General features: G+C 38.1%; 1 protein-coding gene across 16 annotated transcripts in view; it reads left to right on the top strand.

Annotated features, from left to right (window-relative positions):
* Erc2 (ELKS/RAB6-interacting/CAST family member 2) overlaps window positions 1–19,985 on the top strand; it is an 882,113-nt gene that overhangs the window by 529,507 nt on the left and 332,621 nt on the right. For all 16 annotated transcript variants that reach the window (XR_009227574.1, XR_009227575.1, XR_009227577.1 and 13 more), the window contains one exon: window positions 16,353–16,513. Coding sequence is in view for 12 of the 16 variants with exons in the window: in XM_058582164.1 (XP_058438147.1) it covers window positions 16,353–16,513 (161 nt within the window). In the remaining 4 variants the exon portion in view is untranslated. The remainder of the gene's footprint in view (window positions 1–16,352; window positions 16,514–19,985) is intronic.

Below are 19,985 nucleotides of genomic sequence, written 5' to 3'. Positions count from 1 at the left end.
AAAATTATATGTGGCAGGATGTGTACTTTGGTTGTTTATATAGGAATGGGCTGAATTTGACCCTTGCCATCTACCCACTCTCCACTGGGCTCCCCTGGGACCAACCATAGTCCCCAGCAGGGGCTGGGGACCAGGCTTTGGTGAGGAGCCAGGTAAAAAGTGGAGTAACTGGTCCTGGGAGCCCACTGTCAAAACCCCACTCTCTTTAGTTCAGCTGGACAGCTAGAAAGAAAAGTCTCACACGCTGGAGTGATCAGCACACTGACAACTGTCAAGACTGGAAGGAAGGCAGGGCGCAGCAGATCTGCTGTTGCAATCCTGTGGATGCTCCATTCAAAGGCAGGAGGGAAGCTGCAAACTCTCTCTTCAGCATTAGAATGTAGTGAGGTTCGGCCTGTCTACCTTTTTATGTGGCATCTCTCATGCTCTTTCAGGTTGCCTCATATGTGGGAATAACTGGGTGGGCGTCTTTGTTCTGAGTCTTGTCTTTATGGAGTGATTTTCCCAAAGTTAACCAATTAAGAATTGTTTTTTTTTCCATGTAGTAGTAATAGCTCTGGGAAGAGGGAGCCAAGTCACTATGGGGGATGTGATGCCCTAGGGACACATTTGGAAGGATTTCCTTCTCCTGAATCAACAGGGTCAGCATAAAGCCCCTATAAAATGTTTTAAATAAAGGAGAAATTGAAGTGGAAGATTTCATTCTGGCCCTTCGTGCCTAGTTTTTGCTTTCCTCCCACTGAGGAACTAGCTGAGCCTGCACTCTATAGGATATATTTAGTTTGCCGATAATGAAGCTTTACCATGATGTTTTTCTTACCTGGATTATAATTATAAGGAATCTAGTAACTACTGGTGGCATGTATGGGTTCACATATGATACAGTAGAAGTTGTTGTTGAACATGGCACTTATAAATGTGTGTGTGTGTGTGTGTGTATGACAGTTTGTTTTATAAAAAGAGGATACAATTATGACATTTTAATCACAGGCCTATCAAGGAAGTTGATTTCACTTACTGATTGAGTAGGTGTCAAGTCCTTGATTTGAAAGCTGACTGCTTAACCTGGGTATGTAGTCATCCTCTGGAATGGAAGGCATTTACAACATGAAAATTCTCTGCTGAAATTCTCACAGCTCTGCTGTTTGGGGGACGGTTTCTCTCTTTAAGAGCATGGCCTCATTTACTTTACATGAACATCTTTCTTCTTATGCCTCAGCTTTTCTCTGACTGTTTGCTTCCCTGTAAAGTAGGTCCCTAATATGTGGCATGTACGTTTTAAATTAAACCCTTTTATTTTTAGATAATTATGGGTTTAAAGGCAGTTTTAGTATCATCTTGCAAAATCACAACCATAGTATTGACATTGGTATGGTCAAGATACAGAACAGTGCCACCCGCTCAAGAATAGCTTTGCAGCTTCATCCACCACTATTCCTTACCCATGGCAAACACTAATCTGTTCTCTATTTCTATAATTTTGTCATTTCAAGAACATTATAGAAATGGAATTATGTAGTAAGTGACTTTGGGAATTCACTCTTTTTCAATTCACATGATTTGCTGGAGATTTTTTTCCAGGTTGTTGTGTATTAATACTGCATTTATTTTCTTATTGAGTAGTGTTCCAAGGTATGGAGGTATCACAATTGAAGAACATCAGGATTCTTTCCAGTTTGGGCCTATTATCAGGAATTCTCCTATAAATGCTCATTTACTAGTTTTTATATGAATGTGCATTTCTAATTCTTGAAGATACATAATAAAAGTGTAATTGTTGGGTCATATGGTACTTGCCTGATAATTTTTATGAGAAACTTCCAAATTGTTTATCACAGTAGTGTTACTATTGTATATTCCCATCAGCACTGTATGTATGAGTGATACAGCTTGTCCTCATCCTTATAAGTGTAAGTTTTAGTCATTCTAATGCACAGATACTTTATTGTGATTTACATTCATATTTTTGTAACTTGTGGTGATGTGAAACATCTTTTTGAATGCTTATTAATCTCTGTGTTTATGTTTCAGGGAAATGTTTGTTCATGTCTTTTGCTTCTTTTTAAATTTTATTAGACATTTTATTGTTGAATTTTGAGAGTTTTTAAAAAATGTATTCTCATACTAGTTCTTTGTCAAATGTGTGGTTTGAAAATATTTTCTCCTAGACTCTAGCTTGTCTTTTTTATCCTTGTAACAAGGTCTTTCATAGAGAAAATATTTTTTTCATGTTTTTATTTTAAAAATTTTCTCATTTTTTATCAGTGCATAGTAGTCATACATAACATTAGGATTAATTTTGACATGATTATAAAATCATGGAATATAATTGAGAAAACAATTTTTAATGTCCAGTTTACCAGTCTTTACTTGTATGGATTGTGATTTTGGTATCAATTCTACCACCTAATTGCCTAGCCTTCGATCCTGAAAAATTTCTTTTTTTTTTTTTAAATAAAAGGTTTGGTTTTATGATATTCACTTAATTTCACAGTCTATTTTGAGATAACTTTTGTGCAATATATGAGGTTTAGGTTGATGGTTTCGTTTGTTGTTCTTTGCCTGTATAGTTGCCTGGTTTTTTCTACAACTTTGTTGAAAAGACTATTGTTCCTCCAGTGAATTGCGTTTGCTCTTGTGTCAATATTGTTTAGGCATGTTTGTATGGTCCTCTTAGAAATCTACCAGCCACCACTTTCTTTACAACATAGATAATATAAAACAAAATGGACCCCCTAAAATATGGGCACATATTAATCTATGTCTCCATCACACTAATAATATCACACTGTCTTAGTCTCTGAAGATACACAGTAGGTCTTAGTATTAGACAGAATGATTTCTTCTTCCTTGTCTGGATTATTTTAGCTACTCTGAGGCCTGAGCCTTTTTATACAAAGTTTAGAATAAGCTTGTCTATGTCTATAATATAACTTGCCAAAATTTTGATAGGAATTGCCTTAAACCTATAGATCAGTCTAGGAAAAACTGACCTCCTTAGCATGTTTAGTCTTCTAATTCATAAACACTCTATATCATTCCATTTATTTAAATTGTCTTGATTTCTTTCATAAGATTTTTATGATTTTTGGCAGATAATCCTGAACATGTTTTATTAAGTTTATACTTACATGTTTCATTTTTTGGAGTGATTATAAATGATATTTAGTTTTATATTTTGGTTTCTGTATGCTTATTGTTAACACTTAGAAATGCAATTTATTTTTGTACATTAATCTTGAATTATGCAACCTTGATGAACTTGTTTATTAGTTGTTGGACATATTTGGAGATTACTTGGGATTTTCTACATAAATATGTCACTTGCAAGTAGGAACAGTTTTTTTTTTCCTTTCCAGTTTTTATGTTTTTTACTTATTTTTCTTGCCTTATTGCAGTGGTTAAAACTTCCAATATTACACTAAATAAGAGAGGTGAAAGTATATCCTTACCTTGCTCCTGACTATAGAGGAAAAACATACTTAATGTATGTTGATAACAGTACCTTTTTTGGTTTGTTTGTTTCATAAATGATCTTTATCAAGTTAAAGAATTTTTTCCTCTATTTGTTATACATTCCTAAACATGATTTTATATCATTTAAGGAAAAGGGAGGTAAACAGTGGAAGTATTTCAGTAGGTTAATTTTATTTGATATCATCAATATTGTAAAGAAAACAGTGGTTGGCAGAATTCTAAAAGGACCTTCAAGATTCTCTTTCCCTGGTATGTGGCTGATAATCCCTGGGACTATGGCTATAATTAAATATCACTTGAATTGTTCTGTGTGTTATATGTCACACTTGTCTTTAAGAAAGGGACATTGTTCTTGGTTGGCCTGACCTAATCATTTAAGTCTTATAAAGGAACTGGACTCTTCCTAAAGTAAGAAAGTCAAAGCATAAGATGCATTTGATGCAAGGGAGTTTCTCCATTGCTAGACTTAAAGATCTGAAGAGGACATGTAGCAAGAAATGCAGGTGACCTCTATGAGCAGGGAGTGGCAAGAAAATAGTGACCTCAGACTTGCTTCTGTAAGGAATCGTATTCTGTCTCATCTACGAGTTTGGAAGAGGACCCTGAGCTCCAGATGACACTGCAGCCTGCTAATATCTGATTTCAGCCTTCTAAGAACCTGAGTGGACAGCCCAATCACACTAAGCCTAAACTTCTGACCTACACAACTATGAGCTGTCAAACTTGTGAAAATACATTGTGCAGTAACAGAAAACTAACACTAGTCAACTAGGCCATGTAGAACAATGCTGGGATCAAAGTGAATATTGTACTCCAATGAAGCAAAAGGACCCCAAGCTCCATTTCCTAATTTGTGTTCATAAATACATTTTTTGGTGCTGACTATATACAAGATATTCTATTTAGGTCTAGAGACATGGAGGAAAGTGAACCAAGGTCTTTCCTTGCTCTTAAGGGGCTCCTAGACCAGACCCTCTCAGAATAGTCTAGTCCCATCTAATGATTCTCTCATTATATTTGTGCCCAGAAATCACATTCACATCCTAATTAGGAATAACCATTTGTGATTTGTGGATAAATTTCTTACCTTTTCCAAACTTGAGCTATCCATCAGTTAAAGGGCCTGCTTCTTTGGGAATATGTGAGGATCCAGTAAGATGTGGGAGACTGTTATTTAAATCAGAGGCAATGGTTACCTTTTTATGGTATAGCTGCTTCTCTTCTTTACCCTCCCAGTATCTGTCCCATAATTATCTATTGACCATCTCTGTGTGTTTGAGGAGATCCTGTGCCAAGAGGGAGGACGCAAACATGCATTACATCCCATGTGCTTCAGAAAGAAGCAAAGTGATATACTGGGAGACCATTATCTATAGTTGAAGGTACATAGGATGGTGTTAGAAGGATCCTGAGGGAGCAGGCTTGGAGTCAGGCTTTATTTGTATCAACAGGTATCTTCAAGGGCCAAACCAGAAGAATCAGAGTAAAAGAGACTCGTTTCAAATCCTTTTTGGAATGTCCCCTGCACTGATCCTTGCATCACAAGAAAGTAGGTCTATTAGAGAACACCACCCTGATGTGTTGAACAGGAATGGAGAGAAGTTGTCAGTAAAGGTGGCCAAGTGACATCTGGTTTTCTACAGCCTGACCACTTATTTTAAGTGCTTTAGAAACCGATAACAAAATCCACCAATGCTAAGTAGGCACAAAACAAAACAAATAAGAGAACAATCATACTCACTTTTCAATCCCTTCAGAACTTTATTAGGGAAGAAGGTGGAATGAGCAATACTCGGGTGCATTGAAGTACAGGGTGGAAATGGCAGGAATCTCCATTGACAGCTCTGGGGTCACTACCATGTGGGCATTCCCTGGTGAAGATGGATTATAATCAGTGTAAATTTAAGGGACTGTCAGGGCCAAGTGCCTATGCCTAGAAATGTAGCTGCCTTAAAGTGGTTTTGGCTGGGAGTAGCTGCCACCCCAATAGCCACCAGAGGGCCCTGTCCTGTTCTGCAGTCCTGTGATTCCTCCTTTGGAGCTATGGTCTACTTACCATGGGAATGGAAGTACGTTCTATACAGAGCTTCCTTGATTGAAATTTTAAAAATTGCCCCTTTTAAACATTAATTATGCATAAACATAGCAATAAGTACAAGAATAATGTAGTAGGTTACCTGAAATCTCTAAGCCTAGAAACAAACCCAGAGGAACATGTTCATGCCTTTCCTTCTATTTTTTTTCCTATGAAAATACATTAAGACCCTACACATATAGTTGGGATTTATTTTATTTGCTAATCTGCTTTACTCACTTAAGATTTCATGAGCATCTTTTCTTTATATTTAGTCTTTCCACTTATTATTTAATATCTGACAAACATCTTAACAATTTGTACTTGTAATATATTATCCAGTTTCTTTGTAACACTTTCACACATGTACACATGCCATATTTTATTTAACTCATTTCTTTGGAAAGTATAAACATACATGTATGATCATATATGTATGTATCATGTATATATGTATACATACATATATGCAATTTCATTCTAGTGTTTATAAACAACATTGTGATAAATATATTAATTATATCCTTAGAATAAATTCTTCTAGAAAGATCCATTATTATATCCTTAGATGAATCCCTAAAGTAGAATGGCTGGATCAAATGGTAATTCATGAGTCATATTTAATTTAAGGAAATTTAAAAAGGTTTTCTCAAATGATCCTAAAAGGCAAACTTTCCACAGAGATTGATATATTTTCTGAACACCACTGTTGGATAACAGGGCTGTGAAGCTTGGCTGCTCTGATACTGCTCTTTCCAGTTCAGTAGCCGCTAGACATGTGGCTACTTAAATAAATTAAATTTAATTTAAAAATTCCCTTCCAAGGGTGAGCCAGCCACATTTCCAGTACTTTGTAGTCACATTAGGTGGGGCACACACACTAGATAGCACACGTTAGAACATGGCCACCACTGCAGGAAGTTCTGTTGACAGTCCTACTCTATCATCTTGTTCTGTTCCTTCATTTTTATGTTTAGAATTTATCCTAAGATAAAAAAATGAACAATGCATATTTTGTGTATGATTAGTTTGGTTTCATGATTTAAAATTTTTCCAATGAAGATGAAAAATATGAGGTGTCTTTCTGAAAATATTTTTTTAATGGAAATCTGATTCTTTGTCTTTCTTATTCATCCTCTCCTAGACTGAAAACTTAATGCCAATATTTAAACTGAGATCACTGTTGATAACAATTGGAAATTTATACCATCCCTTATACCATCACTGTGTGCTCACTGTGTGCCAAGCAGGTAGCTCTGTAGCTCAGGTAGCCCTCACAGAGACCCCAGCAGGTGCAGTTATTACCCACATGTCACAAAGGGAGAAACAGATGCACATTGTTGTCAAGTACCTTTCCCTAAATTACACTGCATGTGTGTGGCTGCGATCTGGGGAGGGCTGAGCCAACTGGCTTTAGAGCCCAAGTTCTTCACTACTCCTCTGAAAGCTGGATAGGGAGGGTCCAGGCCAGCTGTTTTGGTGTGCTCTGAAACTGTAACACACATAGAACATAGAAAGCCTCCCAACTGCCCAAGATGTGCCTACAGCATACATACCCGGATGCACATCCACACTGCCTTGCTTCCTCCAGGCTCTGCTGAGCTGAATGCCATCTGGAGTGGAATGGAGAGGGCTCACAGGCATATTGGAGAGACTGTTACTCATTCGTACTCTAAGACTGTGTGATTCATTGGACTCTGTCAAGTCAGTTGTATTTTTTGCACATTTCTTCTCTATCTTTCTTTCATTATCATGTGAGAGTTTGTTAATTAGCCAGGGAAGAGAAGGGGGATAGGGAAATTTTTAAATGTACTAAAAATAAAAGAGCTTGAGCCTACATTTGCTTGAAGTGGATGTCTGTTTGCAGTGGAATGACCGGAGGTTACATATTCAAGCAGAACTTCTTGATACTTCGACTTCAACTAAGAGAAAACAAATCACAGTCTTGAGATGGTCGGGTACAGGCAAAGAGCAGTCTGGGGATTTTCAGTTTCAACCATTTCCAAAAGGTGTCACTCTAAGGCAGCAGTGGGCAGTGGGTTGGAGAAGAGATAGAAGTGTCAGATAAGACTAATTGGAAAAATAAGATTAGCAGTCCTCATTTTTAACAGATCCTTCAGCTTATGCCATCACTGTCTGTATAGTTACTGAACTGAGGAAGGAGGGTTTAAGCATTTATCTTCACCTTCTGATCTCAGGGTGACCTTCTGAGCCTAGAGTAGTGTTGGGCCAAATCCAGCTGGTCCCATGGGACCAATTCACATTCCGGATGCACTGTAACATGGGGCATGGGGATTTTATTGGCTCAGTGTTCTCGTGCTAACTGAAAGCTCCCATCCTCTTCCACTAAGGATGAAATGAAGACAGGAAACAAGGATGGGTAATGGAGCCCAATGGGGAAGAGCCAGTCTGTTTTTAAAATATGGCTTTAAGAATTCCAAATCATTAACACAAAATACATACCAACTCAAAACTGACACAAATTAAAGAGGAAGATATTTTATCAAAATATTTGAAGCTCAACCCATGCTAAGCAACCTCCTGAAAAGCATGGGGAGCTGCCATGCGCTTAGAAGAGACCCGAGGAACCTGGAGCGGTGGTCTTGGCAGATAACTGAGAGGGAAGCTGGTTTTTAAATATTTTGTTAAACAACACATGTGCAGGTGCAAGTTTAAGCTGACACATGTTAATGATTTAAGGTCTTAAACAGGTTTTTTATTTTATTGTTTTAAGGCTCCGTTGTTCATTCTAAAAGATCTGACAGTTTCTTTGGAGCCGTTTGTAAGCAATAGACTCTTTAGTAATCCATTTGATGTCTTCATTATTCTTAACGTGTGCAGATTTGTGAATTATTCAAATACAATTGAGTAGTCTTGATACCTCAACCAATTTATAAGAGTTTTTATGATCTGCAACATAGTAGCCTCGAAATCAGAAATGGCACGTAATTAATCAGGGTATTTTGTTTTTATTTTTTTAAATCGGGCAGGTCAAATTGACATCTATTTAAAGAAAACTTAATGTTCTAGATATGCAACATCAAGTGAATATATTTTATTTATTGTTTGTTTATATGTTTATTTAGCCAGGGATTGAACCCAAGGGCGTTTAACCACTGAGCTTCATTCTTAGCCCTTCGAATTTTTTCATTTTGAAACAGGGTCTCACTAGGTTGCTTAGGGCCTTGTTAAATTGTGAGACTAGCTTTGAACTTGCAATCCTCCTGCCTCAGCCTCCCAAGCCACTGGGATTTCAGGAATGTTCCACCACACCCAAGCCAATATATTTTAAAATATAGTCTCACCTTTCTAGGTTATAGGTGAGAATTCTAGTCTTGCCATATTTGGGAGCCTTGTAGGAAATTCTTTTAAGTGAAACATTTAGAGTACTTCAGAACACTTTTGAGGTGGCTGTGAACCTCAATTTTCACTATAATGACATTCTAGGAATTAAGCACCTTTTCTGAAGCTTTTTTTTTCCAGGAAATATTATTGTCCATTGAATTGCTAATAGATGTATTTCTAAAAGAGACACATGGGGGAGTTAAATGTTGGCAAACAGTTTGATATCCTGTTTGACTTCCCCAAAGTGTATGTTTGCTTGTCATCATTGTGATTCTATAAGTAGCATTTCACTAAAAAGCAGGGCCACAGGGCCTCCCTGAGCCTGGGCCATTATCTCCTCTTTATAGGTCATTCTTCTTTGCCTGTGAGGCCAGTCATAGGCCTATGGCAGAATTGGCTGTTGTTAAGCTTTGATATCATTCAGTACTTTTCTTTAAAAGCTTTTAAAAATCATAATTATGACTCAGTAATTGCATTTGATTCTGAACTTCCCTGGGCAGAACCTGGGATTTTTTATTATGCTACTGTGATATTCAGGGATTCTTGAGTGCTACTGGCAACTGCTGGGCAGCAAAGAGCTTTGGGCCTCCATCCTTTCAAGAGCTATAATGGAGCCCTCTGGTCTCCATTGCAAGGAAAAGGTGCTTGAGGCAAACAGAGAGCAGGACCTCAAAGGGTATTAGGTGAGGACAGGGAGGGGACTAGTAGTTAACAGGGTAGGAAAGTGTCCCATTTGGACTTACACTTCATCCATCATTGCAGTAAGTGGGCCAAAGATGGTGTTTAGGAATTGCATCTATGTGTTGCCTTCCTTAGTTGTGTGGGGCTCTGGTGTGGACACCGGTGCCAGGTCAGATACTGAAAGGGCTTCCAAAGAAGATGAAGATGTGATCCCTGCCCTCTAGGGTTTTACAAATAAGAGTTTGCAGAACAGATGCAGATGTTAAAACAAAAGGTCCTCAAGTTGGGTGGAGGTGGCATGGCTAAGAACTGCTTTCAAGGATATTTGCAAGGCATTTGACAGAGAGCTTTTGGCATTTGGCGGGGTAATTTACATGTGTTATCTCATTTTGTGCTCATAACAGTCTTGTGGCAGTTTTCTTTCCACCCCAATTGTTAGGGGATGATCTTCAGGCTTAGAGGTCAGTTATGTCCAGGGTTCTGAGGCTTGTCTGCACTTTGGAATCATCTGGCTCTTTAATAAAATAAGGATGTCAGATTTCTGCCCTCAGCTATTTTTATTTAATTGGGAAGAATGTGACTACAGAATTGGAATTTTTAAAGGCTTCCTAAGTGATTTTAATGTGCAACAAAGTTGAAGCATTGAGTTAAGATTGAACTGAGGTCACAGAGATCCTTCAGGTGCAGTCAAAACTTGACCCATGTCTGACTGCTTCCAGAGCTCGGGACTTTGATCACTGAATGAGATGGATGCCATTGGTAGACAGGGCTTTGGAAGATGGGCAGTTTTGGTAAGCTATAAAAGAGAATAGGTCTAGGAGTGTATGGGGCGGGGGCGCGGGATTTGGAGTAGGTGACACCAAGTACAGATTTTGAATTCAGTAATAAGCAATCATAAAATATGTTGAATATTGACCAGGCACTGTATTAGTAGGAGCTCACACTTCTATGACACCAAATATTCAGCATTGTTCTCCGAGTATCACACACGCTAACCCACTTAATCCTCACAAAAGCCCTGTTCAGTTACTAGTCCTGTTTCACACGTGAGGATCTTGAGGCTCAAAACTTTCTTAACTCACTGACTTATAAATCTCATAAGTAGCACACCACCTCCTGAATTTAAGTTTCTAACTACTATGCTATGCTACCTCTTGTGTGAAGAATGTACTAAATGTTCTCATATTTGCCAGTCCTTGTGCTAAGGACTTTATATTCATTGCTTCATGTTGTACTTGCAATAACTCTCTCAAAAACTACTACTACTATAGGTGAGAAATGCAGACATTTTCTCACGGTCCCATAACTGGCAAATGGTGATACTGGTGGTATTAGTATAGCCTTGCCTCATAATTCATGATTTTAGCCATTTCTGGTGTTTTAAAACATTGAAGTTATTTAAATGTTCAAGTTAAATCCTTAGAGTAATGCCACATATAAAACAGACAGACAGACAAAAAGGACTGGAACAGCTTCCTTTGAGTTTGGGATGCTCAACTCAGGCCTCTGTTTCTTCATGCTCCTTCTGTTCCACTAACCTGTTTTGCAGCCCCCAGACACACTTGTGGAATCCATGGCAACTAGGGAACACAGTCTGAAAAATACTGTTGTGGATAATCCAAATCTTCAAGATGTTAGAACCAGGCCAGTGAAATCTGACAGATACTGATGGTTCAGGCATGTTTTCTTGGCAGTGGGAAGACAAACGGTGATAGTGATTCTCACGGTGCTTCTGTGAGTCACAGACCTGTGGGTCCAAGTTCAAAGACACATTCAAAGACACAACCAAAAATGCTGGGGGGGGGGAAGAAGTCTAACCTTCAATTTACAAATTTAGAAAGCCTTGTAAGAGCCCCACGAGTACCCTTACCAACTTTGCTTTTTCCTCCTTCTCTCTTCCCCAATTCTCTTATTTTGTACTAAGGCAAAAAAATAACTTCACCATATTCCCCAGCCTCAATGATTTTCTTTCTCTTTCTTCCCTTACTTCCTTCTATTTTCTGTTATAGAAATCTTTTTTGTCTGCTCTTCAGAGCCTATTCCTATATGTACACTCTGCTACCCATTTGCTAATTCTATTTCATAAAATCCAGAACCAGATGTGGCTACTCTTACATGGGAGAAGCTGAGCAGACCACTTAGGGTAGAGGTAGGGACAGAGGCTAAGACTGTGTGTGTGTGTGTGTGTGTGTACTTTAAATCCTATCATATATGGGGAATATTATACTAATGATCAAAGGGAGTGATGGATCCAATCAGCATTTCCAAAACAGAGGTATTGGATGTGGTAACAGATGGAAAATAGGAAGGAAAAGGAAGAGATAAATTTAACTCAAACATGAGTGATTGGGGAAAAACTCAGGGCATGAGACCAAAATGGTGCATATGTTAGGGAGTGACATTGAGAGGGCAAGGCTATAGGGATTTTTTTTTTTTTTTAGGCAGATGTGCATGGATCAGAAGTTAGCCTTTGGTCATCTCCAATTTAATGTTATATTAAGATAAGCAGATTGAAGTGATCCAGAGGCAGTAGGAAGATGGAAGCAGCTACAGAGCACTTGATAAGAGGTTGGATGGTTTACCAGTCAAGATGAGCCAGGGATTGACAGGTACATGTGAAAGAGTTTGAATGAGTGAAAGGAGAAAGTGAAAGTTTGAACAGGTATTTGCATGAAGGTGAGAACTGTGAAGATAGACTTCATCTCCTGAGTATCTGTATAGATGATAAAGTGTCTCTAGGACAGTGTCACCTGGGGAAGGACCCAGTGATGGACTGCAAGGAGTTGAAGTGTTTGCAAAGCAAATAGGAAAAATAGGTTCCTATGCATCTTAGTCCATTTTGATTCCTGTAGCAAAATACTATAAACAAAATGATTTATAAATAACAGAAATTTCTTCCTCACTGTTATGGAGGCTGGGAAGTCCTACATCAAGGTTCCTGCATGGTCAAGTCCTCTTCCAGGTTGTGGATACTGACTTCTGTGCTCTCACATAGTGAGAGAAGAAACAAACTTCCTTGGATGTCCTTTGTAAGGGCACTAATCCCATTCCTGAGGGCTCTGTCCTCATGACTTAACTCCTCACAAGAGCTTCACCTCCTTATGCCATCACCTTGGGGGCTAGAATTTGCACATATGAATTTGGGGGGATACAGCATTCAGACCACAGCATCAGGTTTAGGAAAATGGGGATTGGGTAGAACACTGACAGATTAAAATGGGATTTCCAAAAGAATCTTTAATGACAAATGGAGAATGCTCACAATACATTAGTTGTTCATAATATTTTATTTTATATGGATATATTCATATATAGCATCTCAATTAAATATGTACATACATAGAGAGGGATGGAGAAGCTGGAAAAAATTGTTTATAGTGTTTATTTCTAGGTGGTGAGATGTAGGTAGATCTTAACTGAAAAGAATGTTATTTGGCTTAAAAAATTTTGAAGTTTTCATATCAGCAGCTTTCTTATTCTGTGTAATAAGTGTACCTTATTTGTATTATCAGAAAAATTTATTTTCTTGATATCAGTGAGAAGAGGAAATGATTATGAGCCATGTGGGCACTTCAGTGCCCACAGACAACTAATAGGCATGCCACATGGTGCCCATATTACTGATGAGGAAACTGAAACTGAGAGAGATGAAGAAACTTGTCTTAGTCACATAGTTTAGTAAGTGACACCATAATTCTAATCTGGTGGTTTTGAGACACAAACTACATGTGTATTGTTGGTTAAGATGTTATTTTAATGAAGGGACAGATACATTTGGAGGAATGTAGCTATGTGCAAGCTGCACATTAAGAAAAGACATTTGGCAAAAAGGAAATTACCAGTGGCCTGCAAAAGTCTCTTTTCCATGGGATAGCAAGAGTAACAAGTGATTTCCTCTTGAAGAGAGAAGGCTGTTGTGGAGAGTACAGAGCACCCAATTCCAACTTCCCACACCAGCCTTGACGGTTTACAGTAATGGTGTAGCACGACAAAGGTGTATATCTTGCTTATGTGATGTGGGTTGGCCTAGGGCTTCATTATGGCCACTATGGATTCAGGCTAAAGGAAGTGTCATCTGAGACATGCTTCTATGTTTGCCTTGGCGCAGAGGAAGGAAGGTTAGAATTGAATGCTAGCACTACATGCTTCTTCCTGAAAATGATGGTATTTTATTGGCTGAAGCCATACTCACAGGGAAAGGGAAGGTGTAGTTTTACCATGTGTCCATAAGGAGGACAACTGAAATACTGTAGGCTATCCTAATGATCACCACAGCAAGAAAACATTTCTTACTTTAAATGCTTCTGCTTTGGCAATAAAGGAAACATTTTGCAGAACTCTAATAAAACATTAAACATAGAAAGAACCATGGGCATTGTCTAGGAAACTGAGATTCTGAGATTTGAATGGTTGCTTACAAAAAGTTACAGTGTACCTTATGGTCCTTAATGTGCAATACTTCCATATCAATTGGAATGAGTTGGAAGCCTTGGCCTGCAACTCTTTTAATGACTCTACTTCCAAGGTGTTGGGAACAACATTCTTACATGGGACTAAGCCTTATTGATGTTGGGAGCCAATGGCATTTCCATCAGTTAAAACACTGGATTACATATCCTAAGTGTCCAGGTTTCTTTGTGTGGTTATAGCTGAAACAACTATAAGGTGTTACTCTAAAATGTAATTATTTAAAAATGGATTACCATAGAACTCCTGGTGTTTGCCCAAGAAGTCTGATGGCAAGTGAATTAGTAACTTGGAAGTCCAGGTGAGTAGATTAGAGTCTATAGATTGCAGATAGTTCAGTTTCAAGGAATGAGAGAGAATTCAGCAGATGTGAATTCTTGAGACCTTTCCTGTCTATTCTGGAATCAGTATCATGTTTGAAATAAATAATAATTTGTGACAGGGTCAAGAGGCAAAGACCATCTCCTGTGGAGGGTCAGGCAGACTATATGAATTAGTCTGTGGAATGGCCATTATTCTGATAGGTATTTTTTTACACTATTGAGTACATAAAAAATAGGGACAAAAAGTAATAAAACTCTTATTTCAGCCTTAAGTATTGTTTTGCAGAAGAGTTTCTAGATATATTTGTAATATATGGGTTTTGTTGTTGTTGTTGTTGTTTTTGGTACTGAGGACTGAACCCAGGCATGCTTTATCACTGAACTGCTTCTCTAGTCTTTTTTAATCTTTTCAATTTGAGATGAGATCTCATTAAATGCTTAGTAAAAACTTTGGATTCTTCTGATTCAGCCTCTCTAATCACTTTGATTACACACGTGCCCCACCGTGCCTGGTCATATTAAAATATTATATGACTTATATGAGAACCTAAGAAAAACAATTGTTTTTTAAAATTGTATGTATTTATAAAGTTAAAGAATAATGCTATTTATTCTACAGTTAAATAGATGTGGTCCTGTGACTTTCATAGATTATTCTTTATATGTCTTGCTTTATTTTAAGCTGTTTTTAGTTTTGGCTTTGATTTAAATTGCATGGTCATTAAGTTTCCTCTTTCTATCAGGGCAAAATGGAGAGTTTTCTGAATCTTAAAAGCTTGTGATTTACCTTGGACGTGAACTATAATGCTTATTGTGAATAAATTCCATGTAAAACTGCAGAAATTGTGTAAAAAGTCTTTATGAATTGAAACTTAACATGTCATTGACACATTTTGAAGGGTGTTCTGTTGACTTTAGTGATGGATGAGCCCATTCTGCCAAGTGCAGCAGCGGGGAGGGGTGACTTAGAAACTCAAACATCAGCTCTGGAATCTAGAAACTTCCTGGAACCATGATTTTGAATCTGTAGAGTAGAAGCAGCCTGTGCAAGGCATGGCATTTCACCAGCTTTCTCCACGGAAGTCTCTGGAACAGAACCATAAACACCAACCCTTTTTGTTGTATGTTGGCTTTTAAAAGTCCCTAATGGTTTGGGGAGAGTAAGGCCTTGCCACGGGGCTCCCTAGTCCAATTTTTGGGACCTGGCTGAAAAACCCTGGATATTTGATAGTCTGGCTTATTTCTATGGTGTATTAGCACCCTATAAAAGTTACATGTCATTTATTTCAAGTTTAGAACCCTCTCAAACTTCAGGGGCAAACCAAACTTGAACCCTTTGTGGCTGGAATTCTGTTTACCTTTGGCCAAATCTTGCTTCCTGAATATAAGTCTGGGAGGTGAGGTGAGAGGGGCTCCTGAGGCCCATGGACATCAAATAGCTGTGACCAAACAAGGCTTTGATAGGTTAAAACATAAGTGAATCTGAAACACATCGATTAACTTCCTGTCAAAGTACCCTGGAGTCTACACACAGGAGTAGATTGTGCCAGGAGAACTGTGTTGAGTGTTGCCTCCCTCTAACTGCAAGGAAGTAGCTGAGAATTTTGCCAAACGTGGGTTGAAATTGGGTCAAATCACTCACCCCTACTTCTAGAATAGATATTAAACAGTGGACTCAAAGGTGAGCCTTGGAGAAATATGGACTTTTATTTTTGTTTTTGCTGTCCTGGGCTTGGAATGCAGGGCCTTGTGTGTACTGGGCAAGTCCTCTGCTACTGAACTCTATCCCATCCCAAAATGGACATTTACAGTGTTAGAAACATTTATTTTTAATCAGTGATAAAGAGAGAGCTCCTGGAAACAGTGTCTCTACTTCAAGAGCACCCACAATTTCTTTATATTTACCATTGGAACACAGGGTAGTCAGGAATGCCTTATACTTGAATGAAGGAGCAATCACATTCACAGCTCCATGTGCCTTTCAGATAGAGGAACTGATGAATGCCTTGGAGAAAACCAGGCAAGAACTGGATGCCACCAAAGCTCGCCTTGCCTCTACACAGCAGTCCCTGGCTGAGAAAGAAGCACACTTGGCCAACCTGCGGATAGAGAGGAGGAAACAGCTGGAGGAGATCCTGGAGATGAAGTGAGTATACATTTTTGCTTTCTTCATCTTTCCTAACCTCTCTCTGAGGGTGGCAAAGGGGAAAGGGCTGGAGAAGGTGAAGAAAGAGCATGGTGAAAGAATAATTTGGCTAATACCTGACATTTGTGAGACTATGTTTCTTATTTTTTAAGTTTTAATTTTGGTGTCTCAATTTGCACATTATCCACATCTGTTATTAAAAAACACACACACACACACACATCCAGCATTAGAATTTGTGCCTGTGTTTTGTGGAAGGTGCTGGTATTCATAGATCTGTCACAGAGGTCTGAGTCAGCCAAGAGACAGAGGCCTCAAGCACAATGGTAATTTGAGCGCTGCTCAGAGTTAAGTGGAAACTTTTCTGAGGAGGTATTTCCTAATTGTGACTATAACTTTGCTAATTATATTCTTTTCACTTGTGCACAATGCCTGGCTTGTGTTTGCTTTCAGAGTCTCAAGGTTGGCACCTCTTTGTTTAGAAAGCAGAACTCTGATTTGCTGAGCTGATAAAAATAGTTTAGGAATCCCCCACCCACGCACCAAGGTGAAGGGAGAAAGTAAGGAAAGAAGAGATTTAGGGTTAGAACTGATTGATTTTTCTGATTTAATCAACAAAGTGGAGCCTGAATGCTGAGAAATGGTCCTTCTTATGACACACCCACATACACCTAGCTCTTTTTTTTTTTTTTAATTTTTTTTATTGGTTGTTCAAAACATTATAAAGCTCTTGACATATCATATTTCATACATTAGATTCAAGTTGGTTATGAACTCCCAATTTTACCCCAAATACAGATTGCAGAATCACATCGGTTACACATCCACATTTTTACATAATGCCCTATTAGTAACTGTTGTATTCTGCTACCTTTCCTATCCTCTACCATCCCCCCTCCCTCCCCTCCCATCTCCTCTCTCTACCCCGTCCACTGTAATTCATATCTCTCCTTGTTTATTTTCCCATTCCCCTCACAACCTCTTATATGTAATTTTGTATAACAATGAGGGTCTTCCTCCATTACCATGCAATTTCCCTTTTCTCTCCCTTTCCATCCCACCTCATGTATCTGTTTAATGTTAATCTTTTCTTCCTGCTCTTCCTCCCTGCTCTGTTCTTAGTTGCTCTCATTATATCAAAGAAGACATTTGGTATTTGTTTTTTAGGGATTGGCTAGCTTCACTAAGCATAATCTGCTCTAGTGCTTATTCTACACTCTCAGTGAAACAGTAGCATGCAAGAATATATGAAAGAAAGAAAATCTTACTGGAAGATTTTTATAATAATCAATTGTAATGGATTTGTTTCTCAAAAACTAGTTAGGAAACAGCATCTCTAGAAGTGTGCAAATGAAATAATCACTAAGATATAATTTAAATCCTGCTTCCTTCCACAACAAGGGGAAACATACATAATTGTGGCATCGTAAGCCTATAACACAGACTTTGAAATTGGTGGCTAGGTATAGAAGAGTGACCTTATGGTGACCCAGCAAGTCTTACACATGGTTAACATTAAACCCAGAAAGCTTAGATCATGGAAAATATGGAATAAAATATTTTGAAGGATTTAATAATGAGGACAAAACTTTTATGCCTCATCAACTACCTCAGTTTCTCCAAGACCAAAGACTAAGTAGGATTTTTTTTTCACATATAAACTAGTATTTTTCCTAATAAAAATGATATAATAAAAACAGATACTATTATACTCAGTTTAGAGGTAAGGGAGCTGAGACTCAGAGAGATTCAAATAATTTGCTTAAGGCCATCTGGCCAGGATTAAAACCAAAGTCTTGGGCTGGAGTTGTGGCTCAAGTGGTGGAATGCTTGCTTAGCACACGTGAGGAACTGGGTTTTATCCTTCACACCACATATTGTGTCCACCTAAAACTAATAAATAAATAAGTAAACACACACACACACACACATATACACACACACATATATACATACATACATATATACATACAACAAAGTCTTCTGCCTCACCCTTTCTTTCTACTACCTCATTTTCTTGTGGAGCTTTTGTGAACTTCATCAAGTCTGGGACTTTTGTCTGTCTCAATCACTGGAGAAATTTCTCTGCTTTTAGCAGAGCTGGGAATATGGTAGGCACTCAACTGTTTGTCAAATGAGTGAATAGTTAAAATTCTGTAGACTGAATTTTATGTCATTGAACAGAAAAGTATTTAAAGCTTCTGTGACATTATCATACCTTTTTCAATAATTTATTATCAATAGTCAGTTCCCATACTAATGTACTGACAATATGGATAATAGATTCTATCAGCAGTTATTGTGTTCTGTTTCCCATCATTCTCCAGTTGTTCCCAGGTTAACTCTGTATTTCCTGAAGTAGTGTATCATGCCACCTTAGTGACTTCCTGCTTTAAAAAGAGCATATACATAATCTCAAGGTTTTAGGAGAATAAGTAATAAGGGTAATGTGCTTGTTTGGGAGTCATCAGACCTGGGTTGTGATCCTATCACTTCCCCTTGTGTCTACATGACTTGGAGGAAGTGCCCTCAACCTCAGTGACCCTCGGGTTTCCTCTGTAATGATTTGCATGGGCGTGGTTATGAGGAGAGGTATTAGGTAGAGGGTTTGGCACACAGGAAATGATATATGTGTATAAAGGGCTCAATCAGCCAATGAAAATATGTCATTTGTTTACTATGCTCTATGAAGACTATCATTTATCTAACGTTTGGATTATTTTTTTAGAACATATAAACCTTTCCATGTGTATGTTTTCCCACTTAATTTCATGATTTCAGATAGCACCTAACTAAGACCTCTTTTGATGAATTGCCACATTATTACTGAAGTGCTTAATCTGCTGCCACTGTAAAATAAATACAAAATTCCTCTTTTAATTTTCCTTTGGTAAAAGGAACAAAGCCCTGCTTCATTAAGTCCCGTATGGATCCCATTCATTATTCAATTGGCCCCGCAGCCCAACTTTCGAACTCCTTACCTGCAACTATGAAAGACACAGGTATAAGGCAAATATATTGACTGAGATCCCTAGGCTCAGCAGCCTCTTGGGTGTTCGTGTCAACTAATTGGTTTTATTGATCATGATTTTTGAGTCAAATTGACATATTGGTTATTCGACCTTGACTGAGTTGATGTAAGTTAGTGGAATCAACCAGATGTGTATTATCATCATTGATACTTACTATCAAAACTTAGTTTTTCATTTAACTGACATTCATCATGCAATATTGTTACCAGTTCTATCCAGTTTGCAAACCCCAGTAGAAAAGGAGAAGCTACACAGTGTTTAAAGGAAAGGGGTGGAGCCATAAGGCAAGAGAAATGTATGCTCTCATAACTCATTTTTCATCTCACCTGCCTCAAAGTATGAAAAGAGATTACTCTGCTCTTGCCTCAGTTTTTCCTTCAGTAAAATGGAGGTGATAATATCTGTTCTTCCTATTCTACATATGTGTGATAGGGACAGGA

This window comes from Marmota monax, unplaced genomic scaffold (assembly GCF_021218885.2).
Source record: "Marmota monax isolate L192 unplaced genomic scaffold, Marmota_monax_Labrador192_F-V1.1 WCK01_AAM20220418_F8-fsc00042, whole genome shotgun sequence".
Taxonomy (NCBI): domain Eukaryota; kingdom Metazoa; phylum Chordata; class Mammalia; order Rodentia; family Sciuridae; genus Marmota; species Marmota monax.
This window is presented reverse-complemented; position numbering and strand designations above follow the sequence as displayed.